This window comes from Podarcis liolepis (assembly GCF_965112155.1).
Source record: "Podarcis liolepis genome assembly, chromosome: 6".
Taxonomy (NCBI): Eukaryota; Metazoa; Chordata; class Lepidosauria; order Squamata; family Lacertidae; genus Podarcis; species Podarcis liolepis.
This window is the reverse complement of record NC_139559.1, coordinates 69,822,554-69,848,221: the sequence shown is the minus strand read 5'-3', so window position 1 is coordinate 69,848,221 and position 25,668 is coordinate 69,822,554. Positions and strand designations below refer to the sequence as shown.

The following is a 25,668-nucleotide window of genomic DNA, read 5'->3' as shown; positions in this document are numbered from 1 at the left end:
ATGCAATTGTCCCATATGGGGATTGAACCTGCAACCTTGGCGTTATTAGCACCACTCTCTAACCAATCGAGCTATCCAGGCGGTGTAAGGGCTTGCCACCTCACCCAGACAGGTCACAGGGGACACTATGCCTTTGTTCCAGCATGTGACCACCTATTACCCCCTGGGCACCATTCAAGAAGGGGCAGATCTTGGTCTATTAGGCACTATGTATACCACAGATACTGCCTTCCCTCATTTCTTCCACCACTAGAGTGTCATTATGACATCAGTACAACAAGTTCAAACAGCAAAAGGGATTTAGAAAGTTATTTTTAGCTGAGCAACCATTGTGGCACTCCCTTCTCCCAGAGGTCTATTATTAAAGTATTGACTCTCGATACTTGCTGGAAGTACCTTTTAATTAGTCTACAATAGTAAATGCAGCTCACATTCTGCAAGGATGGGTGTATTCCCAGGGTGCTATAAATTTCCTCTTTCCCACCCACCTGTCCGCTCTTCCTCAGTAACATGTTGGATGCCTTCCGACCTGAGGGGCTCATCTTCCAGCGTCATAACTTTTATATGCCTGTTGCCTTTGTCCATGGAGTTTTCTTGGCAGGGATACTGGAGTGGCTTGCCGGTTCCTGCTCCAGGTGGATCACGTTTGGTCAAAACTCTCCACTATGACCTGTCCATCTTGGGTGGCCCTGCATGGCATAGCTCATAGCTTCTCCGAGTTATTCAAGCCCCTTCGCCACGACAAGGCGGTGATCCAGGAAGGAGTCCTAGGAGCCTACACAACACAAAACACTTGGAAATGTACATCCAGTTTTCCCCCTTAATTTTTTTTGGTTATACTTAAATTTCACACTGGGCAATGCCCATTAACTTTGGGGGACCCAGGGCCTTCAAATATTTGTGTGTGTGTGTCTCAACTTGGACCTCTGCTGCTGCTGCTGTAGGGAGGTAAGTAGGGCGGCATTTCTGGTCTAGTTTGTGCTCACACTGGCTATCTTCCCCTGCGGGAGGCGGAGGCCCAAGCTGCTGCTGCTGCTGCAGGAGCGCGCTTCGCCAGTCACGTGGCGCGTCCTCCTCCTGCACCGCCTTCGCCACCGCAGTTCCTGCGCCCGGGCAGCTTCGCCGGCACCAGCTCGGAGTGAGTGGCCGCCCTCCCACCTCCTGCTGAGGAGGACGCTCCCCTCCTCCTCCTCCTCCTCCGCGGCAGCAGGGATGAAAGCGGACTCCCCTTGAGGCGCCGGCCGCCTCCTACTCCTACTGGCGATGCGCGCGCCCTTCCCCGGCAGGTAGGGCAGGTGAGCGAGCGGCGGTGGCGCGTTGCCCTCTCCGCGGGCATCAGGTGTCGCTTTGCGCCCGGGCGCGAGCAGGTCTCTCTCTCTCTCTCTCTCGGTGGTGTCGCGTTCAGCCGGCGGCGTCCGTAAGCGCTTGGGGCCGCCTCAATGAGTAAGTCGCCCGGAGAGGCTGGTTCACGGATGGGGGGAGCGCATGGAAGGGAGAGGCGCGGTAGGCTCAGGCGCCCCAATGCGCTGCTTCTCTCGCCGTCCCTCCAAAGGTCAGTCCGGGCGCTCCTGCTTTCTCTCCGAGGCAAGGAAAGGCTCTCCTCCTGGTTGAAGATCCCGCGGAGGTCATACAACCGGGGTGGGGGCAGGGAGGAGAGAAGGAGACAGACCTTCCCCCCTTCGTTTTGTGGCCCTTCTTCAAAGATGCTGGATTTTGGAGCTGAGCATCAGACAGGCAGGTGGACGCGCACAAGGATTTTTAAATGAATCTCTTCCCCATGATCAGTTGGTATATGGAAATGGGTGCTTTCGTTGAGATTCCTGCTTTGCAGGGGGTTGGACTAGATGACCCTTGGGGTACCTTCCAATTCTATGCCCCCCTGGGATACTTTCTTCTCTTCTCCAGTGCTTTGGAGGGAACTCATTGGTAGAGGGAAAGGCACTTTGTGCATGTTCAGAGACATAGCCTGCTTGGTCAGATTTTCAGGGCTGAGGGGTGGCACTGGAAATAGATGGGGCTGCAACCTTTAACTGGTTAATATATTGGATTCAGCAACTTGCAATTGACTGAGAGGAGACCCCTGTTAAGTGGAAAAATAAAAATGAAAGTTAAGTATCAATTTGTTTTATTCATGGATTTTGGATAATTTATACCCAGGCTTTTTTCCTGTGTTTCAAAACTATTCTTTAGTCATGTAAACTTATGCAGATTTAATCACATATCTGATCAAAACCAATTTGATTAATCTGTACAATGACTTATACTTGAAAGTTTGGTTGCAATCCTGACCACACTTACCTGGGAATATGCCCCATTGATTTCCTTGCTTCCTTCCTAAGAGAGGCTGGGATGGTGAAGAGGAAGTCAACAGAAACATGCTTGTTGTCTCCACCTACAATCTCTAGATCAGTAGATGTGGGACTTTGATATGGGTATATCCAGTAACCTTGCAGAAATGTGAGTAATCATTCCGAATGCCTGATGATTTTACCCATGTGGCCGTGACAAAGTTTCTCGTTTAAACGGTAACACAAAATGTGGAAACTTTGGACATGAAAATGTTCCTGATCAGCGCATTTGGCAATTTCAATTGCAGTCATTTATGGATACATTAGGGACGCTGTGTGATGCTCCTGTTAGATAGCAATTTTTCGCATGTATCCATGCTGCGTATCTTGTCATGCTATCAGCCGTGAAAATGAACAGAACATCAATTCCTGTGTAAATGTGTGCCACTCTTGCAATGCAATGTTTCCATCAATTGGTGTGTGAGGGAGACAAGAGAGTTGACATACGTTGGCACTTATCAGCTGCATAGCCAGCCTTGTGGGTTTTTTCAAGCCCAGATTGCATGTTAACATATTTTTAAAGAGCTAAATTACGGACTTCTATCTAGTCCAGAAATTTGCTGCATTTGTCCGTAGTTACGGACCCTGGTTTGGCAAAAAGTGAATCAAAGTCACTACTTTGTAGATTAGCAGCTGCTATCTCACATGTGCAGGATTTTCTTCTTCCAAAAATTGAGCTGTTTTTGTTTTCTATAATGGCAATTACAGTAACCCTATACATGTCTACTCAGAAGTAAGTCCTGTTCAGTTTAATGGAACATACTCTCTCAGGTAAATGTGTATAGAATTGCAGCCTAAATGACCCAAAGAGCTCAGGTCAGCGTTTTGTGATGTTTTTCACAACTTGATTATATGTATGTTTACTTGAAAGTTAAGGCCCCTAGTGGGAATACTTCCCCGCTGAAAGCTGTCATCCAGTGTGCATTTCCTTTGAGAAAAGCACCATCAGATTTACTTCTAAGCATACGTTCGGATTGAACTATACCTGTTCTTAAATGAATGCACTGCACCCTGCTTGTAGGCTCTTGGCATATTTTGGTCACTGCTGCAGGTAAAACGCTAAATAATTCACATACCATTTGCAAGAGATAGGGGCAAGAGAACTAGAAGCTGTAAGCACTTCTACGGCATTTGTGTAACAAGTAGAGCAAAGGGGATGTTCTCCATTGGCCAGAATGTAATCTACTTTCTGGGGATCTCAAATCTAAAGCAGCTGCACAGTTGCAACTAAGACTTCCAAGTACCTTCCTTCCCTTTACTACAGGGTTGGGGAACCTGTGTCCATCAAGAAATTGCTGGATGGAAACTTTCTTCATCCCCGACTACAGGCCACCCAAGCCTTAACAAAATCCGGAAGGCACCAGGCTTCCTGTCTGACAGCCTCATTGATGGTCACAGAAATAAGTTAGTATTTAAAACTCAGGGGTAAAGAGAGGCTTTCCCTTTAGTTTCCACACTTTTAAAGAATCTGCATTCTGCAAATAATTATCTTGATACCGATTTGTATTTAGTGAAAGCGAGGTTTCCCAAACTTGGGTCTCCAGTTGTTTTTGGACTACAGTTCCCATCATCCCCGACCACTGTTCCTGTTAGCTAGGCATGATAGCATTTGTAGTCCAAAAACAGCTGGAGACCCACGTTTGGGAAACCCCGAGTGAAAGGATGGGGAACCTGAGGCTTCCAGATGTTGCTGGACTACAACTGATGATTGTCTATGCTGGCTGAAGTTGATGGAAACTGGAGCACAACAAATGCCTGGAGAACCGCAGGGTTGCTGATTTAGTAAATCCGTATCTTGGAATTGTATGTTGGTAAAAAATAAAGAACACTTTGATCTGATGACCCATATTACAAGAAATACAGATAAGTTCCAATTAAGAATTTATATGCAAGGGTGTGTTTTTTTTTGCATAGCTTTTTATTTTTTAAGAAATCTGTCTTCTATTATATCCAAACTCTAGTAGGAAAACCAGAAAAAAATCAAGATGTGGAAATACTGCGTTTATGGAAAATGCCTCCATTGCTCATCTCTAAAAATAGTGCTTTCTGTGAGTGAAGCATGGGAACTGTGTGTGAATTAGTTTTTCTGTACTCTTAACTAATTCACCCTTCCCTGCTGTGCTTAGTTGATGACCTAATAAGCCTGATCATATGGGTTGGCTGGTCCTTGGGATGAGTGTATATATCTGGTTTCTGTTTTACACTGTACACATCTGGGCTGTAAACTGCCACTCCTAAGGGCAGTGGTTCTCAAAGTGGTTCTTTCTTCTCTGGGGCACAGTTTCAGAACAAAAATTTGCTTGTGCCACACCAAATCTTTCTATTGATAAGAAATACTTTGGAAAACAAAAAGAAACCAACTCCTGGCAGTGTTTGATGTATAACATAGAACACAACTACTTTATAATATGATCATGGGACATCCAGAAAGTATAAAAACAATGCAGCTACATAAGAACATGGGACCATTCCCAAAATATAATTATAAATGAGCCTCTTACATATGTACCTTATGTACGTATTCAAACTGAATGAGAGAGGCATGAGCTTGCTTTTGCCGGGTAATCTCATTTATATTAGGTCTAATTTGAGACAAACAAACTCTCATCTCCTCATTAACACAAAGAAGGCTTTCTCTCTTCTGATTTTTCATATTTGTCAAGAATTGGAAATCTCTGTTCACAACAACATGTTGTGGAGAACTGCAGCAGAATAGCTAATGCCAACGAGGATTATCCTCAATATCATTTGATGTTCTCACTCTCATTTTGAAAATGTATCTGTCCAGATTCTGCAAATTAAAAAATAAAGTAAAATTCTGATTCGATGCTACACCAAAATGCTTAAAAGTTTCTTTGATGGTCCTTGAATCTTCCTGCCACACCATCCTCACCTGCCACACCCTTTGAGAACCACTGCCTCAGGCGGTTGGGCCAGATGACCCTCAAAGATCCCTCCCAACTCTATGATTGTCTGATTCCTTCATGGAGATGATAGTCCAGCTCATATAGCAGAGATGCTCCTAACCACAAGTATAATATTTTCTGTTAGTCATTCTGAGCTTGCTAATGTCTCTTTGGTTTAATCACTGGGTTGCACGTTCCAGCAATGGAAAACCCTGAAGTGGTGGTTGTAAGCAGCTGCAGTTCCCATGATGATGAAAACGTCTACAGCTACAAGAGGCGCCCTTCAATGTGTCAGGAGTTGCTTCTGGAAGATCAGCTGAGAAGGAAACTTAAATTTTTCTTCATGAACCCCTGTGAAAAATTCTGGGCCCGGGGAAGGAAGCCTTGGAAACTTGGGATACAACTTCTGAAAATTGCCATGGTTACTATCCAGGTGAGAGACAATGGGAAAGCTGCAAGTTGCCTTTTAGAAATCCCCAAAACCATCTTATGTTGCTTGGATGTGACCACAAGAGGCTATTGATACTGAATTGAGATACTCATTTGAGAAATACATTTCCGGAGCCACAGTCATCCCTCTTGTTACGTTCGGTTCAGGTTACGTCTTTTCAGGATGCGTCCTGCGGTGACCCGGAAGTACCGGAAAGGGTTACTTCTGGGTTTCGCCGCTTGCGCATGCGCAGATGCGCAAAATGACATCATGTGCAGACCCACGCATGCACAGGTGTGGATTGCATTCCTTTCAGGTTGCGAACAGGGCTCCGGAACGGATCCCGTTCACAACCAGAGGTACCACTGTACTTTTAATACTAATGGGAAATGTCAAAACTTGAAATAAAAGGGAAATGGCTTCAGTGTTTCACATTATGAAAGTTTGGGAGAAAAATAAACTCCTCTGATATTGGAGGACCGATAAACACCCAGCTATGCCACTAAGCAAAGTGAGAGGTGGGAGCTACCCCCAGTTCTTTCGGAGCCCTCTAGATCAGGGTTTCCCAAACTTGGGTCTCCAGCTGCTTTTGGACTACCATGTCCATCATCCCAACTAGCAGGACCAGTGGTCAGTGATGATAGGAAGTGTAGTCTAAAAACAGATGGAGACCCAAGTTTGGGAAACCATGATCTAGACACTTCCTTTTGTTGTCGCATGACCTACTCTGGGCCTCCTAATCTGGCTTGCTGCGTCAAGCATGGTGGACAGTATACAACTACACACCATACATTTCCCCCTCACAGAATCCTAGGGACTGTATCTTCAGAGAGTTACGATTCCCAGCACCCTCAACAAACTGCAGTTCTCAGGATTCTTTGGGGGAAGCTATGTGCTTTAAAATATATGGCGTGTACGTAGCCTGTATTGTCACCAATGGTTATTTTTTTGGTTGCAAAATTGACCCCTCCACAACAGTGTTGGGAGTAAAATCCAACCTCCATGCCAGTCAGCTTCTGCACATGGAAAGGGGAGGGGGTGTCATACTGTCCTTTGTCTCAGGCTGCAAAGCGCCTTCAGCTGACATATATTTAGAGTCAGTTTTATAGCCATTGCACTGTCTTCACCTTTGCAGATCCCAGATAATAAGCTCTGTGCAAATAGAGAGTGAGAGATGGGAAGGTTAAATTTGCAGGAAATCCACTGCTTGCATTCAAGGCCCAACAACGGATTGGAGCCAGGGAGGGATACACCCAGTAAATGGAGAATATACTTCTACCTTACCAACTTTTTCTTTGCCAAAAAGTGATTAAGCCGCTTCTGGCAAACCAGAGCAGCGCACGGAAACAGCGTTTACCTTCCTGCCAGAGTGGTCCCTATTTATCTACTTGCACTTTGACGTGCTTTCGAACTGCTAGGTTGGCAGGAGCAGGGACCGAGCAACGGGAGCTCACCCCGTCGTGGGGATTTGAACCGCTGACCTTCTGATCGGCAAGCCCTAGGCTCTGTAGTTTAACCCACAGCGCCACCCGCATCCCAAGTTTATGGTAAAGTACCATAATTGTATTATTTTAGATGCCTGCTGAAAATGTTTTCGACGGGCCTATCCAGACACATCATTGGTTACCATATTTTTTGCTCTATAAGACTTGCTTTTTCCCTCCTAAAAAGTAAGGGGAAATGTGTGTGTGTCTTATGGAGCGAATGCAGGCTGCACAGTTATCCCAGAAGCCAGAACAGCAAGAGGGATCTCTGCTTTTGCTGCACAGTGATCCCTCGTTTTTCTGGCTTCTGAGATTCAGAATATATTTTTTTCTTCTTTTCCTCCTCCAAAAACTAGGTGCGTCTTATGGTCTGGTGCGTCTTATAGAGCGAAAAATACGGTACATGTTTTATTGCGTTTCATTTTTTAAAAGGATGTTTTTCACTGTTTTAAAATACGTTTTTATTTTAAATTACAGGCGTGTGTTTGCTACCCTGGGATCTTTCGGGACGAAGGGTGGGATATAAATATGATAAATACAAATATGGTCTTAGCCATAGTTGTCCACGCAGCAGGGAAATGAGCTGTGTAGAAATGTGCAGCTTTTAACCAGCTGAAATTATTTGGAATATAAAAAACAACTTTTGCTCTCTTTTCTTTCTTTTTCTTTTTGTGTGCGGTTGCCTTCAGCTGGTAGTGTTTGGGTTAAGCAACCAAATGGTAGTGGAATTTAAAGAGGAGAACACAGTTGCTTTTAAACATCTCTTCCTGAAAGGCTACACGGACAGACTGGATGACACCTATGCAGTTTATACGCAGATGGATGTCTATGATCAGATCTATTTCGCAATAAATCAGGTAACTTCACTTCCTACGAGCCATCTAGAAGCAATTTACAATACAATAAATATAGCAGCTGGGGTTATTCTACAAGGGTGCCGTTTTCCATGAAATTTAAAGCTAGCTTTAAAAAAACACCAAGCTACTACTCCATATTAAAGTCATTTGTGAGCATTAATTGCACAGAAAATGGGTAGTAGGACAAATCTGTTGTTTGAATTTTATGGTTTTTCTACTGGCCGCGACTAGCTCCCTGCAGGATTTGACATCTTTCCGCAGGGCCTGCAAGACGGAGCTGTTCCGCCTGGCCTTTGGTTTGGACTCAGTCTGACCCTTATGTTTCCCTCCCCTTATGGTTTTGATCTATGGGCTACTATTAAAATGAGGCTGCATTTTAAATTCTATTTTAACCCATATTTTAATAAATTGGTCCCCCCCCCTTATGTTTTTATTGTAATTTTACTGGTGTTAGCTGCCCTGAGCCCGGCTCTGGCTGGGGAGGGTGGGGTATAAATAAATAAAAATATTATTATTATTTATTTATTTCACCTTTCCCCCACCTTTTACTTGAAGGAGCTCAAGACTGACATAGTACAAGGTTCTTTTCATACATTACCCTCAAAACAAAACTGTGAGACAGGCTGGGTTGAGTGGCCCAAGGTCACCCAAGCTTTGTAGATTAGAGATTTGAACCTGGGTCTCCCTGTTCCTTGTCCAACACTACACTGACTATACAGACTTTCTGAACAGACAGAATTGTACAACAAAATTATTCAACACAAAAGCTATTTTCAGGTGCTTCTGCAGGGAATGGGGAACTTGTTAGTTCTCCCCGTGTTCTTGGACTCTAGCTCCCTTCAGCTTCAGCCAGCAGAGCTTAATGGTCAGGGATGATGGGCATTGGGAGCCCAGCAACATCTAGAGCGCCACAGGTTCCTCCATCTTTGTGCTGTTGTCTGACAAGGGAGACCTTTAGCCCTGCCCCAGAGCTGAATGACTCATTCAGCTTTTTGCTTTGTTTTCAGCAAAATCATGCAGAGGTGTCTTGCACATTCCATAAAGAAGTAGGGACTCTCACCTAGTTTGCATGGTTACAGAGAGTGAGGCCAAAAGAATGTACCTGCAGATCTGCCGTACCAGTGTTCACTCCTCAAGGGATAATGGCTAAAAAGGACTTGGGTCAGCTGTATGGTGTAGGACAGATAATGGCTGATCCGTGGTCCCTGAAAAACATATTGCACAAGGCTTCTCAGGTGCTGACAGTCAGATGAATGTCTATGCATTTCAGAATGTTTTGCCCCTCAGAGTTTGATTTCAAACCATGCAGGCTAAAAATGGGCCACGTGATGTCAGGTGACTGGCCCCACCCACCTGTTAAGCTTAGTTCATGGATGGGTGTGTCAAGATGAAGGAACCCACCTGCCAGATTGATCCAGTCCCCCACCTCTGGCTTAGGTGAAGAAGTCTACTTGAGCCCAAATCTGGGACATGTACTTGTTTTGATAGCAGCTTGAAAACCATTTTCTCACTGCAACATTTGGGAGCTAAGATGTGGAACCTGCTTCCGTCCTTGTCTGGCTACCTACCCATTTGGCAAGGCTAACAATATAAGGATTTCCTCGTAACCCATCTTGTTTCCATGTGGCCCAAGAGTCTGTACTGCCTGAGGCAGAGTAGCAAACGCTGCCAATCCAGGTGCAGAATACATAAGGCCAGTCAAGTTATTTTGGCTCTTGAGGCAACCCATCCCCAAAGTGCTCCTCCTTGTTTCTGGCTGTAAAAATCCAAGAATTATTAAATACCTAACCATTTTCTGGCCTTTCAAGAAACCCAAACCAGCTGTCTGTGGCGATCACTTCATCCTGCCTAATGATAGGGCTGGCTCTGTAGTATTTCTGCAGGGTCACAGGCAGGCTAACCCCTGTTATTTGTCTTCAGCGTCTGAGCATAGTAATAGTTAATAGATAACATCATCCTCACGAGCCAAACTTAATTCCCAAATCAGAATTCCAGAAACTCCTTCCCACTGATAAACTACCATAGTTCAAGAGCCTGTAGATACAGTCTCATTCAAATTGGTGCATGCCTTAGTGTGGTTTTTGTGAGGACAATTGTAGTCACTTGCTGGTTTTCAACTATTTGGGTTTCTCTTGTGAAACTCCCCGTGAAAAATCCTTAAAGGGCAAAGAAACTGCTCATCTTTGTCCTAATTGCTTGTTCTTCCCTAATTTATGGGAAGCAGGCAAATAGAAGCTCAATAAAATGCAGATTCCGATCTCGACTTTGTCCATACAAATTTAACTAAACCCAGTGAAACCAAACATAGCTCAGAGAACAACACTAAATTTATCTATGTAGATTTAATCATTTATCTGGATGCCCTCAGATGCTCCCTTGACCTTACAAGAGGACGACCTATTTCTAGAAATCAGAAGTTTACAAAATGAATAAACACCAAAAACAATAGAAAATGTTATTTTGTAATTACAGTTACAAAAACCTAATGCAGCCAATAACATAAAATGCATTCAAAGCTGCACATTTAAAATTAAACATTAAAAGCATGTTGAAACGAAGGTATTTTAAATAATATTTCCAGAGAGGTGATCTGTGCTGGTCTGCTGCAGCAACACCAACAAAGAGTCTTGTGGCACCTCAATGTTATTATGGCATAAGCTTTTGTAGACTTAGACTCCAGTTCATTAGATCCATGTGCCTAAAAACCAAGAGAGGGGACCAGAATATCTCCAAAGGGAGGACGTTCCACACACATTTGGAACCACCACTGGGATGATCCTGCCTCTGGTAGCTGCTTATCTGATATCGTGCATCAACAGGATGGAGAGAGAGTCATCTGAGCTTTCTCTTGATTGTCAGGCAGGTTCATACGGGTTCATTAACCATCTGTCAGTTTTGGGTTAGTATTTACAGCTGCGTACCATATCTGTTGGAAATCACGCCTACGAGAAGAGAGGAGCCGAAGAGACACCTATGGCCATATGCCAATACTTCTACAAGCGAGGAACCATCTGTCCTGGAAATGACACTTTTGATATTGATCCAGAAATTGAAACTGGTAATACATATTTTTATTACTCAAGTCTTGTATTTGAGAGAGAGAAGGGGGTGGGGGGGGAGAGGTCAATTTCCTGTCATCACTCATATGCAATACCAACTGTTACTCTTGAGGTTTGCACACACACCATCCCATTCTAGAATCAATGGAGACAAAAGTACTTGGTTTCCTCCCCCCTCTATATAGCCCACATACATAATCTAGATCCATTGTGTTGCTGTTTTCCCCTGGTTTTTATTTATTTATTGAGAAACTGGTGTTCATTCTGAAATAAGAGCCCATTTCACATTGATTCAGCATTGCCCCACATTTGAAAAACAGATGTCGGCAGTCCTGACACTGAGGGGCTTATCCTTAACTGCCCAATGAAGTTGTGGGTGGCTATATACCAAGATCACAACCACCACTTCCTTCTTCCTTCTTCTCCTGGGGCACGGTGCAGGGAGAATAAGTTACACGGTGGGTAACTTAATCAAAGGGAGAGCTTCCCAATGCATGTCAAATCAAACATGCCTACCCTTGTGGACAGCAGGATCTTCCCAAACCTGGGTTTCCAGCTGCTTTTGGACTACAGTTCCCATCATCCCTGACCACTGGTCTTGCTAGCTAAGGAGGATGGGATTTGTAGTCACAAAACAGCTGGGGACCCAAGTTTGGGAAACACTGTTCTAGACTCTTCTTTGCCTTGCGAGATGCTGAGTACTTCCCACAAAATCTGTCTTGTCTTTTCCTCACAGAATGCTTTTATGTGGAACCCATGCTGCCTTTGGAAAACAGGACACTGGGGAAGAACGTTTTAAACTTCACTCTAGACTTCCATAGGTGAGGCGGGAGTCCTCAGTGGCTGGTGCGCTCGCATGTTGTTGTTGGTAATGGTGAAATAAAATCCCCAAACTCTTCTTCTAGACTCGTGACTCTGCAGCTCACGTTCAAACTGAAGGCTATCAATCTCCAGACGGTTCGTCATCACGAACTACCAGATTGCTATGATTTCACTCTGACAGTAAGTACAGGCTTCAGGTTCAAATGTTCCCATTTGCTGTACGGCCCCAGCCAGTTTTTCCAAAGGGCGGGTTGGAGAAGGGGTGATGTGAACCCAGGAGCCCATCAAAGCCTCAAGAAGATGTGCAAGGCAGAAAGGGCCTAGCAAATCATGGGGCTGAAGCTATCCATCGCAAGGGGCACCAGATGTGGCAGGGATCATTTCTGTTATTTTAACATCAGTAGTTTGGTTCACCATTTGCAAATACTTATTAAACAATATTAAAGCATATGGAACATAGGTGAAGTGTATGGACTTGCGCTCCAGGGATATCCAGTTTATGAAGTATAAATTCATGTTTCTTTTTCCATTACAACTTGGATTTTGCCAGTGGAGGATATGGAGGATGAGACATGGACAAAGTGATAATAGCCATGGGAGATGTTGAGGAGTTGAGGAGATGTGCGGAGTACCAAAGCCCCATTTTCCTTGAGGCAGTTCAGCCATTTTGACTTCAAAGATTTCATCAGTGTGCTAAGGGCATCCTTGCAGAAGTGCTGGGGGGGACGGGACCACTTATATGTTGGGTCCTGGCAGGCCAACTTGGTGGTGTTGGGCAGCAGCACTCCAATCAGTGCTAGCCAATGAGCTGCTATTTTAATTCCTCCCACTATCCCTGAGCTGAGTTTTTGCCAAGGCACTTAAAACAAGGAAATTAAAATGGTGGCTTCCAAGCCTAGTTGCCTGGTGCCAACTGAAGCACAGAAGAGATTTTTGAAAAAGAAGATTCCGGGTCAATCATCCGTTGTGGGCATTGCCAAGGATTCCAGGTGCCAACTCCAGGCCTGTTTTCAAGAATATAATTTTGGCTGTCATGGTGCAGCAGTTATAGCTAAACCAGGAATAGCCAAGGTGGCACTCTCCAGATGTGGTCCATCTCCCATCATTTCCGACCATTAGCCGTGTTAGCTGGGGCCAACAGGAGCTATAATCAAACAGCATCTGGCAGACACCAGCTGTTCTTTCTTTTCAGCAAACAATTGGGAATCGTAAGACGTTTCAATCTGATGTGTCTTGCTAGAAGAATGTTTGTCAGATCCAGTCTGTCTTAATGCCTCGTCAGTGTGATATATGGCTTCAGAGCTTTCTCTCTAAATAGATAACTGCTTTCTTGTCTCTGACCCCACAGATAGTATTTGATAACAAAGCACACAGTGGAAGAATCAAAATTAGCCTAGACAATGATATTGCCATCAAAGAATGTAAAGACTGGCATGTTTCTGGATCACGTAAGTAAAAACCTCACATTCAAGGTTTTTTTGTCTCATCTTCTTTGCATCTAATGTCCAGGTCTTTAAAAAAATTCAAATTCAATCAGTGCAACAGGCGGGAGAGGATCAGCTTTGACTGTTTCCTTGAAGGTTTCATATTCATGAGCATGTTCCCTCAAGTTCGCTGAAAACTTTGACTAGTAGAATTGCTTGGCCAACCCAAATTGCACCATGATCCAAATATTAATGAAAAATAGAAACGTCATCTCCATTGAGGACAAGTCTCCTAATAGGAAATAGACTTCTCACTTTCTCTTCCAGTACAGAAGAACACGCACTACATGATGATCTTTGATGCCTTTGTCATATTGACATGCCTAGCATCCCTGGTTCTCTGCACACGATCTGTGATTAAAGGAGTTCGTCTGCAGAGGGTGAGTTTAGGGTTTGCCAGACGGTACTTCCCAGTGTATTGTCGTTTGCAGCTTCTCATATAATACAATTCCTCCCCTTTTTTCTCTATGTCTATGTCCCCTCTCTCAGGAATTTGTATCTTTCTTCCAACAACACTATAAGAAAGAAGTCTCTTTCACGGATCAGATGGAATTTGTGAATGGCTGGTATATCATGATCATAGTTAGTGATGTTCTAACCCTAATTGGTTCTACGCTGAAGATGGAGATACAGGCTAAGGTAGGTAGCAGGCTTGTATGCTGAACAGGAAACAAATGTTTCCTCTGCTCTTCAACTGGCCTTTAATATCTTGGCATCCTAGGTTAACAGCAATCCTATACATGTCAGTTCAGAAATAAGTCTTAAGTTCAATGGGGCGTACTCCCAGCTTTGTAGGTCTAGGGATTGCTGCCTAAATATCTTTTGCCTGCTTTTCTCCCCATTCATGTTGTGATGATAAGAAGATGCTGCTGGACAGGACAATGGTCCATCAAGACCAGCATCCTGTTCTTACATTGAGGCTGCCCAGATTCTAGTAAATGGTATTCAGAAGCATTGCTGCTTCTATAACTGTGGAGGCAGACGTCATAGCAAGTAGCCATTGATAGCCCTCTCCTCCATGAATTTGTCTAATCCACTTTTAAAGCCATCCAACTTTGAGGTCATCGCTGGCTCCTGTAGGAGCGAGTTCCATAGTTTAAGGTATGAAGTGGGAGCCGGAAGCATCTCTGGGCACGTGGAGGAATATCGTCAGTTGTGCATGTATATTAAATAAATGTTCTAATACACACCACTTTCCAAATACTAATTTCATCTAAAACAGGGTTTCCCAACCTGTTTTTGGACTACAGTTCCCATCATCCCTGACCACTGGTCCTGCTTGCTAGGGATGATGGGAGTTGTAGTCCAAAAAACAGCTGGGAAACCCTGATCTCATCTCTCCGGTGCACCTTGAGTCTCTGGAGGCTCCTTGTTCACCTGGGTCAGAGTGACACCCCTCAGAAAAAGAATGGCCTTACCTGTCTGCTATTGCTGCAAAAGTAGTTGATGTTTCCCCCTGATTTTTGTCTGGCAGATCTGGGGTGCCTCCTGTCTTGAAGGGAATAGAGAGGGTTTTATCTAGGACAGCTTGTACAAAATGCAGTCCACATATCTTATCAAATGCTACATCTCACCAAGACAGGTGTTTGATAAGGAGGCAGGCTGTGATCCAGATCTACCTTGCTCCCATCCTCCCAATCACCACCATAATGCTACTAAGATTCAATGCTATTATACCTAATCTGGGTAGTTATACTAAACAGCTAATAACGTTCCAAAATTCTGTTTCGTACAGAGTCTAACCAGCTACGATGTCTGCAGCATCCTCTTGGGAACCTCCACCATGCTCGTCTGGCTTGGAGTGATTCGCTACCTAGGCTTCTTTCAGAAGTACAATGTAAGGATTACCTAGGACCTGTTGCTATCTAGCTGTACTGAATGCAGGGCTGAAGTCTAATTGGCAATACTGGATTGTTTTACTTTTTGTTTTGTTTTCTGCAGCTGCTTATTTTGACACTACGTGCGGCTTTGCCCAACGTCATCCGATTTTGCTGTTGTGCTGCTATGATTTATCTGGGCTATTGTTTCTGCGGCTGGATTGTGCTGGGCCCATATCACGTCAAGGTATTGCAATCTAGGGGTTTTTGTTTGTTCGTTTAAGCCTTGCATATAAACTTATTTAGCTCCTTCTGCCCCATAAAAAACCATAGCTACTGAGGGAGATGAAAAAGTCACTCGTGGATTTTATTTAGGGCAGTAATTTCCAAAGCTGTCTGTGCAGAAGAAGAATCACATTCAGCTTGTGTAACAAGACTTCACTGTCCTGTCCTCTCCTCTCCCCTGCAGCCTTGTGTGCAGCCTCAGAATCTGCTGCGAAGAATTGGAGGACTCTTGGTAACATATTTTGGAGGCACATCGGAAAAGGAGAGGAGTTCTGTTACACAAGTGGCAGTCTGCACAAAATTAGATTATGCCCACAACACCCAGTTTACCGCTGATTGGGACTCCAATTTTGCCTGTCCATTCCTATGTATGGCCCTGTATACGGAGATAGTATTTAAGTACTGTCCAAATGATCTACTATAGTGGTACCTCGGGTTAAGAACTTAATTCGTTCCGGAGGTCTGTTCTTAACCTGAAACTGTTCTTAACCTGAAGCACCACTTTAGCTAATGGGGCCTCCCGCTGCCGCTGCCCCACCACCACCGTGCAATTTCTGTTCTCATCCTGAAGCAAAGTTCTTAACCGGAGGTACTATTTCTGCGTTAGCAGAGTCTGTAACCTGAAGCGTCTGTAACCCGAGGTACCACTTTATTTATACTGTACACTATGTGTGGCAGGGACCCACACTCCCCCAATAAGGTATATAACATGTTTGTTTGAACTTGCGTCACTGATCTGTCAAAAACAAACACCTATCTTTTTTGTTTTGTTCTGGTTCCTCACTTCCAGTTCCGTTCCTTAAACATGGTTTCCGAGTGTCTTTTTTCGTTGATAAACGGAGACGACATGTTTGCTACTTTTGCAAAGATGCAGCAGAAAAGCTACTTGGTTTGGCTGTTCAGTCGGATCTACCTCTACTCTTTCATTAGCCTTTTTATCTACATGGTTCTGAGTCTCTTCATTGCCCTTATTACAGACACCTATGAAACAGTTAAGGTATGTGTGAACCTTTCCAGATGGATGCATGTTCCAGTTACCTCCCTCTTGGACTACTGCAATGCGCTCTACGTGGGGCTACCTTTGAAGGTGACTCGGAAACTACAATTAATCCAGAATGTGGCAGCTAGACTGATGACGGGGAGCGGCCATATAACGCTAGTCCTGAAAGACCTACGTTGGCTCCCAGTAGGTTTCCGAGCACAATTCAAAGTGTTGGTGCTGACCTTTAAAGCCCTAAACGGCCTCAGCCCAGTATACTTGAAGGAGCATCTCCACCCCCATCGTTCTGCCCGGACACTGAGGTCCAGCTTCAAGGGCCTTCCTTCTGGCAGTTCCCTCACTGTGAGAAGTGAAGCTACAGGGAACCAGGGAAAGGGCCTTCTCGGTAGTAGCGCCCACCCTGTGGAATGCCCTCCCACCAGATGTCAAGGAAATAAACAACTATCTGACTTTTAGAAGACATCTGAAGGCAGCCCTGTTTAGGGAAGTTTTTAATGTTTGATGTTTTATCATGTTTTTAATATGCTGTTGGGAGCCACCAAGAGTGGCTGGGGAAACCCAGTCAGATGGCTGGGGTATAAATAAACTTTTATTTATTTATTTATTTTTATTATTTTTATTATTTCCTTGTAGGGAACCAATGTTAATGTTTTTCTCCCACTCCCCAGTTATTAAGAAACTTCTCCCGTAATTGGATTGGGGTACACTGCTACAGAGGGGGTCAGCCCTGGGGACAACTGCTGCAATCTGGCTGCTTGAGCCAAAACATCTTGTTACAGCAAAAAGATTGCAGCTGGTCTCTTGTGGAAGGAAGGAGCCCCATTCTTTTCCTCTTTAGGCTCTAGCTTTGAAGGGAAGTAGATGGCAGGCAAAGGGATGCGGGTGGCGCTGTGGGTTAAACCACAGAGCCTAGGGCTTGCCAATAAGAAGGTCGGTGGTTTGAATCCCCACGGCAGGGTGAGCTCCCATTGCTCGGTCTCAGCTCCTGCCAACCTAGCAGTTCGAAAGCACGTCAAACTGCAAGTAGATAAATAGGTACCACTCCGGTGGGAAGGTAAACGGTGTTTCCGTGTGCTGCTCTGGTTCGCCAGAAGCGGCTTAGTCATGCTGGCCCCGTGACCCAGAAGCTGTACGCCGGCTCCCTTGGCCAATAAAGTGAGATGAGCGCCGCAACCCCAGCGTTGTCCGCGACTGGACCTAATAGTCAGGGGTCCCTTTACCTTTACCTTAGATGGCAGGCCACCTGCTTCACTTAAGACTCCTCCAACTCTTTATCAGCTAAGAATTTATATTTCTTTTCTTTATTAATTAAACTTGCCATTTAAAAATGTAAATACTTAAATACAAATCCTCATCTGCTAGCGTTGGAGTTGAGAAAGAAAAAGAGAAGCTGTAGAAGAAAACACCAACTCACATAAAGCAGTCAAGGGCCACAAAATAAATCAGCCTCAGTTTAAACATATGTTTCTATATATGCCATCCAAACATCCCAATAGATATCCAAATGAATTCAATGTTTATAGGGAATACATTCCAATGCAACAATTGCAGTGAGGTACTTGCATAGTAGATTTTGGGTTTCCCAAACACTTGAAGTCTTAAGTCCCAGCAACCAGAAGGTTTTTCTAAATACACTTTTGTTGTTCTGCTGTTCGTTCCCATACCATGGGAATATAATTTAAAAGTACATGGGCATTGCAAACATCTAGGATTTCTCCAGGACAAAATTAATGCCAACAGTAACTTCAGACCCAAAATGCAGTGCATTTTCAGCATTATATCTCCAGCATCTATCTGGATCAGACATTGCCTCCCTATAAAGAAAGACCTTGGAGTCTGCAGCTGAGAATTAGTACCGGCAGATTTTTTTAAGGCAAGCATCAAGGCACTGTGCATGTGCTGCTCTAATCTCTAGCCTGTTTTTGGAGTTTTGTGGGGAGGTGGGAAAGCATTTGCAAGAATATGATTTTCCTTCATACTTTGAAGATTTGTCTCCCATGGATTTGAAGAAAGTGCATTTTGCACGTTTACATGACAGGTATATAAAAATGTTTTATAATAAAATAAACCACTTTATCCTTCTCCCCTAGCCCAATTTTTCTACCCAGCAAGTCCACCCACAGCACTCCAAACCCCCCTTTTTAAAAAAAACAACAGGTGAAATGGTATGCTCAATAACAATTAAAATTACATCTCTCCATTGATTTGCGTACAGTGGTTTGTTTGAGATTCCGCGCATTGGTGCTAACAACAACACTTTTTTTTTTAAAGCACTACCAGCAAGAAGGCTTTCCAGAGACAGAGCTCCGTGCATTCGTAGCACAGTGCAAAGATCTACCAAACTCTGGGAGGTACAGGTTAGAAGACGAAGGCCCTGTAACAATCTTCTGCTGCTGTAAAAGGTTAGTAACTAAATGCAAACCCATGTGGAGATGTGTTTCCAGAAAGTATCACTGCTAGCTTGTGCTCTCTGCTCCACCCCATTAGGCAAAACTGAACTGGTTGCTACAGTTTCCAGTTTGGCAGCTGCCAGATTACAGAACTGAAGTTTATACAGGCAACTCCCCCCACTTAACGTTCCGGGGCCCCACACACATAAATGAACCTGCGTGAAGTGGGGAAGCACCCTCTAAAAGCCCTCCCTGCTGCTCTCTCTTCAATCCACAACAAAAAAATACTGTGTCCAAAAATATCCACAACTAGAATTAAAGCTCAGGAGGCTGGGGGGCATGCAGGAAAACAGCTTCTGCTGCTGCACTTCCCTGCACGCCAGCTGCTAGTTGGGGAGGCTAAGCAGAATAAACAAAGCCCCACTGTCTTTTCATAAGCTTCCTCCACCCACACTGATGTACTCTTTGGGCTCTGGGGAGGGTGTCCCTGCGAGCCACAAGGACTCTCACACTCTCTCCTACCATTTCTGGGTATGAATTGAATTATTTCCTGGTGCCGCGTGTATGCGTGGTCATGCACGAGTCAAACATATGGAGGTGGGGGGAGTGCCTGTATTACTCTATATTCCAAAATAAGCATCGAGCCACTCTGTATTATACACCCTCTGCAAGATACACTTAGTTCTATTTGAATACAAACTACTTCAGGCACAGGCAAACTCAGCCCTACGGATGTTTTGGGACTACAACTCCCATCATCCCTGACCACTGGTCCTGTTAGCTAGGGATGATGGGAGTTGTAGTCCCCAAACATCTGCAGGACCAAGTTTGCCTATGCCTGAACTACTGCATTTGCCTGATATGTTTTTTAATGTGATCCCCCCTCCCAGGGCAGATTTAGTGTAGCTATAAGGGCCTGGGGGTTTAAAAACCATCAAGAAATGTGCTTTGGGCAGCTCCAAACGACACCGGGTTTAGCTAGCAATGCATAACACATGCTCCATAGTCATTTATACCTATATTCACACAGATTTGCATTGAAGCAGCATATCTGAGAGTAGCAAAAAATTAACCATTGGGCAGGATAGGATTCTCTGGAAAGCGAAAGTCTCCCACTTGCATCAGTGTATGCAGGCCCAGAATGAGGTATGGGGATGTGAATGGGGAAATGTGCCCTGAGTGGCAGGTTGCCCTCCCCCGGTGCTGGTCAATAGTTCAAGGATGTTGGGAGTTACAGCACAACAACATTTCACTCCTCACCCCCATTTCAAAGGCAACTGGGGCTGCCAACAAACAGGGCAGCAAATCGCCCTGCCTGCTTCATGCTCTTTGAATATCTCTGGGCCTGTGTGAGCCCAAGAGGCATCCAGGGGGGAAACAAAGGGGAAAGGGGGTGCCACTGGAAATCTGAACTTTCCAGCAAGGTAGCCTGAGGTAAATTTTTAAAAATCCAAAAACTGGGATTGGCAGGTATCAAAAGAAAGGAGTGGAGGACACCACATTGATGACCCCAAACTTAAGGCATGTTCATGAGGCATCCAGACGATGCATTAAGAAGAAAAATGTTGTGGGAAGGGTTTTAATGCAGGGCCATGAGAATGGGCCACAGCATGTACCACTGCACTCTTTTGGCAGGAACTGGAAATGTGATCTTGCCCGTAAAATGCAATACACATAATGTCTTTCGCACAAAACAAGAAGTATTGCTTTATGAAACCAAATGATACGGTGTTTTGAGCACACCAAGCTCAGCCGAAACTGCTTATATGCACAATCAATTCAATTATCAGACATGTAATACAACCCTACAGCAAGTTTACTTAGAAATAAACATTGAGTTCACTGAGACTTTATTTCCAGGTAACTATGCTATAGTTTTAGTTGTTCCATTAGTTGTGTTCCAAGGAACTAATCTTGATTCCTCCCCCCCCTTCAAGGTCTTAATGAGAATAGCAAGAATTCTTGAATATATTCGGAAATTCCTGGACGGCGCTCTCATTACAGATACTTAACTGAACCATCAAAGAGAAAATTCCTGTACACAAGGCACGTAACACCCACGAAGGTCCTTGCAAGATTAGCTAACTTTAATTACTTCCTAGTGCATTCATTAGAACTTCAGCAAAAATCAAAGCAGAATTGCCTGGGTTTAGAAGCATTGTTGAATATAGGTATATTACTATCATAGTCCTACAGGCACCATGTGTGAATACTGTCCACTAATGATTAAGGACACTAGGTGTTTTTCAAAACTGCTTTGTTTGTTTTAGTTCTGTGTACACATCTGCATTGCAAGTTGAGGCAGTGGCCTTCTTGATGCTGCCAATGGGTCAGGGCCAAAGTGAGGGTGCAGAGAATATCAAAACTTGTGAAAACCTAATGGGCTTCAGGAGGGCCTTTTTCAGAGGGAACTCACAGGAACTCAGTTCCAGCACCTCTCAGGTGGGTGCTGTTGCCATTCTGTGAGAACGAGGGAGGTGTTCATGGTGAGTTCTGGCACCTCTTTTTCTAGAAAAGTAGCACTGGGCTTCAGTCTGATAAAAACCTCTTTGAAAAGTACCCAATATTTAGATGTAGCTCAGCGTCTTAGTGCATTAAACAAGAAGTTGCTTGGATGAGTTGAATGGAAAGACTCTAGGCCAGAGGTAGCCACCATGGTGATCTCCAGATGAACTAGATCTCCAACCATCCCCGACCCATGTTTGCTGCCATCCCCAGCTACGCTTGCTGGGGCTGACGAGAGGGCGACATATTGGCATTTCCTGCCCCAGACAAAGAAGCATAATTAAATAAGAAAGAAAATATATTTAGAAGAATTAAGAGTTTACATGGTATTAAAAGTGAAAAAATCATGCTAAAAATATAACTGCAAAGCACAAGAATTACAACTCAAGCTTTCTCTACACTTGGTCTATGGCACTGTGTGACCCAGCAGGTCCGTGTGTGTGTGTGTGCAGAAAATAGTTCTATATTTAACGCATCTGCAAATTTGGTGTCTCAAGCATGTGCTGTTTCAGACAACAGAGCAGAAAAAACTGCTCCACGATGGACAGCCTGGGTATTATCCAGCCTATAGAAAGTTCTGTGTTAGGTACAAAAAAAGCTCTCCCCTTTAAATCTTCTAATATCAGTGGAAACTGCTGTAGTCTTTGGCTAGACAGAAAAGATTAAACCAATGACAGTGAGAACTAGCAAACCGGGTTGGCAAGGTAGAGTATTATACATTCCACGAGAAATCATGCAGATAGAATTTGCCTCCTTTTATGGCAGGCCTGGAGAACATGTGGCCCTCCAGTTATAGTCCTGCAACATCTGGAGGGCTACAGGTCCCTAATCTCTGCTGGTAGATGCCCCAGGTGGAGGGTCCCACTCACAGGAAGGAGTCAGTTCCTCTCAAAGACCTAGCACTTAGCAGGAACGGTAGCTGGAAAATGGGATTTCCATCCTTCTGAAAAAGGAGTTTGGTCAACTTAGTTGATGAAACCGCATAAGAATCTTTCTAATTTGCTACACACATGTTCAGGTTTCTTCAGTGTGGTGTAAACAAAGTCTTAGTGGCTGGTGTTCTCTGCCATTATTTTGATTTAAGTGGACAAAGAGATCAGGATTGACACTCGCTGGAAAGAAGGAGGGACATTCCTGTGTTTTACATCCATTAACACGAAACAAGGTGGTCAGAGATGTGAACACTAAGTAATGGAAAGCCCTAACGCATTTCATTGCAAATGTAGTGTAATTTTTCAAGCCTTTATATTAAACAAGTGCAGACTATTTGCAATAACATAAGAGTGGGCAAGCACATAGAACTAGTCTAAATATAGCTCTTAAAACAATTTTGCAACTTGTGTTAGATGTTAGAACTGCTAAACACTGGTCCAAAACCTTTATGTGGAACCCGACTTTTATAGATGCCTTATTTGCTAAATTATATTTACTGAGAAAGCAAATGTGAAAAAATAAAGGAAATCTATTTTTAGACTTTTAAATATTTCAGATGTAAAAGCAACAATCATGACAGAGTACTACTGAATGAGCAGAAAGACTTTTTATGTACTGTGTACAAACTTTGGAAAACATTATGTGTTGTTTGTTCACATTTTATAGGATGCTATGGTTAAGTATTTAACTTGAACATTAATTAATATTGACACTGAGAATAAATTTTTGTTCAACCTGCACTTTCTCCTTGCTTCTTTCTTGTATTTTGGAAAATATTTATCGTTGCGGTTTGGCTGAAATGGATCTACCCAAGTTTGTAGAGAACGGTAAAAGAAAGCAGGATCATAAAACTGCAGGGTTGCATTATTACAAAGAACATTAGCTCCACCTCCCACTAAAATCCTTTATGCCTACCATCCAGATTGCAGCCGACCAAAAGAAAGCAGCAACAGTGAACAAAAACAATTGTTTCTATTTTTAATGTCACTGTGCACCAGAATTTCTTTATTTGAAACATTTTTCTGTTTCAAGCATCCTGGCACCTAGCCTCTGGAATTTCTTCCAGCAGAATATTAGGCAGCCGCCTTCTCTGTTGTCTTTTTGGTGCCTCCTGATGACCTTCCTCCTTTGACTAGATTTTTAAGGCTAAAGAACTTTTATCTTATCACTAAGTAAGCAGAGCTGCCTCTATTGGTTGGAATGAAGGAACAAGACTTCAAAGTCATGTCTTCCAGGCAAGCTTAAGCCTCATCACGTATCACTTAACCACTGCCAATTTTAGGGTTGTTTTCACCCACTTTCTGACAAAGTAAAAAAAGATGTGCCTTTTTCTACCGTGAAAAGTGGCACCTGCTGAATCCTGCTTGTCATAGAAGTCTTACAGAATGAGAAGGTATCTTACAGGTTATTTACTCCAACTAAGACCTTGAGAATGGAAGGAAATGGCTTACTCAGGAATTACAAAGAGGCAACATGAACTCATGCTAACTTCCTGTATGTTCTGGGGCAAGTTAGTCCCGTTCTACTCTTGTAGGCAGCAACACAATTTCAAACCCTGTTCAAGGAATTAAATGCAGCACCTCTATTTGTTTGCCCCCATGCATTCTACTTTCAAGCAGAAATGCTCTGTTAGGCTATCATGGCTATTGTTTTTTAAATATTTTTATTATTATTAAAGATTTCTTAGTTTACAAAAATACGTGCATTGTCTCTTTTTTCAAGTTGTGTTTTCTACAGATCAGTTTCATTTGTTTTGAGACATTAGCGTTGCATACATTGTTAGGTTAGGTCCCTGTTTCACACATACACAGGCCAACAAGACAACAAGAAGAATCGGCTGGCACCATACAAATCAATCCGGCTAACCAAAAGCACACACATACATACTCCACTCACACAAAAACAAATCTCACTGCAGCCAACCAAAGACAACCAACCACACCCTAGGATACCCCCCAACCTCTCTTACCACCAGGAAATACAACAAGCGAATGGTAAGAGAACCCACACAAGTGACGCTGACACAAAACCCCACACATACATACACTAAGCAAAAGAACAGAAGCATCGCCACAGACCATCATTTGTGGGATCCATCTGGAAATCCATTGCAATCACATCTTCTGTCATTTGAGTCCTGTGATGAATTATCCATCATACTGCAGCATCTTAGAAGAGGCATTCATCCTAGCCTTTCATAAAATAGCACTTGCCATGTGCAGTTTTTAGATGCAGCTGTATTTTGTTGTTGTTTAGTCATTTAGTTGTGTCGTGACCCCATGGACCAGAGCATGCCAGACCCTTCTGTTTTCCACTGCCCCCCTAGTTTTGTCAAATTCATGTTGGTAGTTTTGAAAACACTGTCCAACCATCTTGTCCCACAGCAGCTGTATTATGGATACCTAATCAGAGAAAGGTCACGGCTCCTTGACAAAGCATCTCTTCTGTTCCTCATTTAATTCCTGGCATCTCCAGGTAGAAGGACTGGGAAAGATCCCCTATTCGAAATCCTGGAGAAGCGCTGCCAGTCAGTGTAGACAATGTTAGGATCGTTTCAGGTTAAGAACGGACCTCCGGACCGAATTAAGTACTTAACCTGAGGTACCACTGTACCAGTCAGTACAGCAAGCTCCCACATAGGTTGCAAGACAGTATAGTGGTACCTCGGGTTAAGTACTTAATTCGTTCCGGAGGTCCGTTCTTAACCTGAAACTAACCTGAACCACCACTTTAGCTAATGGGGCCTCCTGCTGCTGCTGCGCCGCCGCTGCACGATTTCTGTTCTCATCCTGAAGCAAAGTTCTTAACCCGAGGTAATATTTCTGGGTTAGCGGAGTCTGTAACCTGAAGCGTCTGTAACCCGAGGTACCACTGTAGTCCTCTCCTTCCCTCTATGGCAAACCCCATTAAACCAAATGGGAATTAATTCTAGACGTGCCCTCAGGACATTTTAGACTCTGGCTTCTGAAACGGCCTTATGGGGGCGGGCTCCCTTCCAAACAGTTAAGGAGCATTAGTTCGCAAAATGTGCTAAGCTGCGTTCAAACGGGGAGTGGGCCAAGTTGATGGGCATTCCCATTCAAAAGGTGTGCATGCGCTGTGTCTGTGATCATCATGCAGCGTGGGGCTTACCTGACACCCCCCCTTGTTTATTCCAGTTGGCGCCCCTGCACGCCTAGGTCGGGCCAAGACCCAGTGGGGATCCCTCCTTTCTCCCGACTCGACGGGCCTCCGATCTCCCTCTCACCTGCGCAAAGGCCTCCCGCCCCGTCGAGGGAAGCCCAAGCCGGCGTCTCGCCCACAGCTGACGGCAGCAGCTCCTCACCTTGGGCGGCGGCAGGGCGCCTT

At 44.1% G+C, this 25,668-nt stretch overlaps 2 protein-coding genes across 9 annotated transcripts in view; one reads left to right on the top strand and one right to left on the bottom strand.

Moving 5' to 3' along the window:
- DNAI3 (dynein axonemal intermediate chain 3) overlaps window positions 1-25,662 on the bottom strand; it is a 59,005-nt gene extending 33,343 nt beyond the window's left edge. The window contains exons 1-3 of one of the 4 annotated variants that reach the window (XM_083511022.1): window positions 25,568-25,584; window positions 14,809-14,882; window positions 9,128-9,230 (exon numbers count right to left, since the gene is read on the bottom strand). Coding sequence is in view for 1 of the 4 variants with exons in the window: in XM_083511019.1 (XP_083367145.1) it covers window positions 14,809-14,878; window positions 24,399-24,450 (122 nt within the window). In the remaining 3 variants the exon portion in view is untranslated. Of the gene's footprint in view, window positions 1-9,127; window positions 9,231-14,808; window positions 15,029-24,398; window positions 24,466-25,567; window positions 25,585-25,645 lie in introns of those variants that run through there. The other 3 variants (XM_083511019.1, XM_083511023.1, XM_083511024.1) reach the window with 3 other exon arrangements.
- MCOLN3 (mucolipin TRP cation channel 3) lies at window positions 1,069-23,060 on the top strand. 5 transcript variants are annotated; one of them, XM_083511139.1, is made up of 15 exons: window positions 1,084-1,286; window positions 2,340-2,457; window positions 5,455-5,687; window positions 7,858-8,025; window positions 10,930-11,083; window positions 11,821-11,905; window positions 11,990-12,086; window positions 13,255-13,354; window positions 13,658-13,770; window positions 13,880-14,029; window positions 15,126-15,227; window positions 15,332-15,454; window positions 16,283-16,489; window positions 18,764-18,894; window positions 20,820-23,060. In XM_083511139.1, the coding sequence occupies exons 3-15, from the start codon at window positions 5,457-5,459 to the stop codon at window positions 20,824-20,826; spliced, it is 1,668 nt and encodes a 555-aa protein (XP_083367265.1). In that variant the 5' UTR covers window positions 1,084-1,286; window positions 2,340-2,457; window positions 5,455-5,456; the 3' UTR covers window positions 20,827-23,060. The 5 variants fall into 5 exon arrangements, with proteins under 5 accessions (XP_083367263.1, XP_083367265.1, XP_083367264.1 ...); XM_083511137.1 differs by lacking the exon at window positions 2,340-2,457 and having other exon boundaries at window positions 1,069-1,286; XM_083511138.1 differs by lacking the exon at window positions 2,340-2,457 and having other exon boundaries at window positions 1,084-1,295.
- Window positions 25,663-25,668: the final 6 nt, after the last annotated feature.

What these genes read in the sequence shown, in the direction of transcription:
- MCOLN3 (XM_083511136.1), top strand. An exon ending in TTGCCATGGTTACTATCCAG is followed by an intron (nt 5,688 to 7,857) that starts GTGAGAGACAAT and finishes GGTTGCCTTCAG; the next exon opens with CTGGTAGTGTTTGGGTTAAG. An exon ending in ACACCTATGAAACAGTTAAG is followed by an intron (nt 16,490 to 18,763) that starts GTATGTGTGAAC and finishes TTTTTTTTAAAG; the next exon opens with CACTACCAGCAAGAAGGCTT.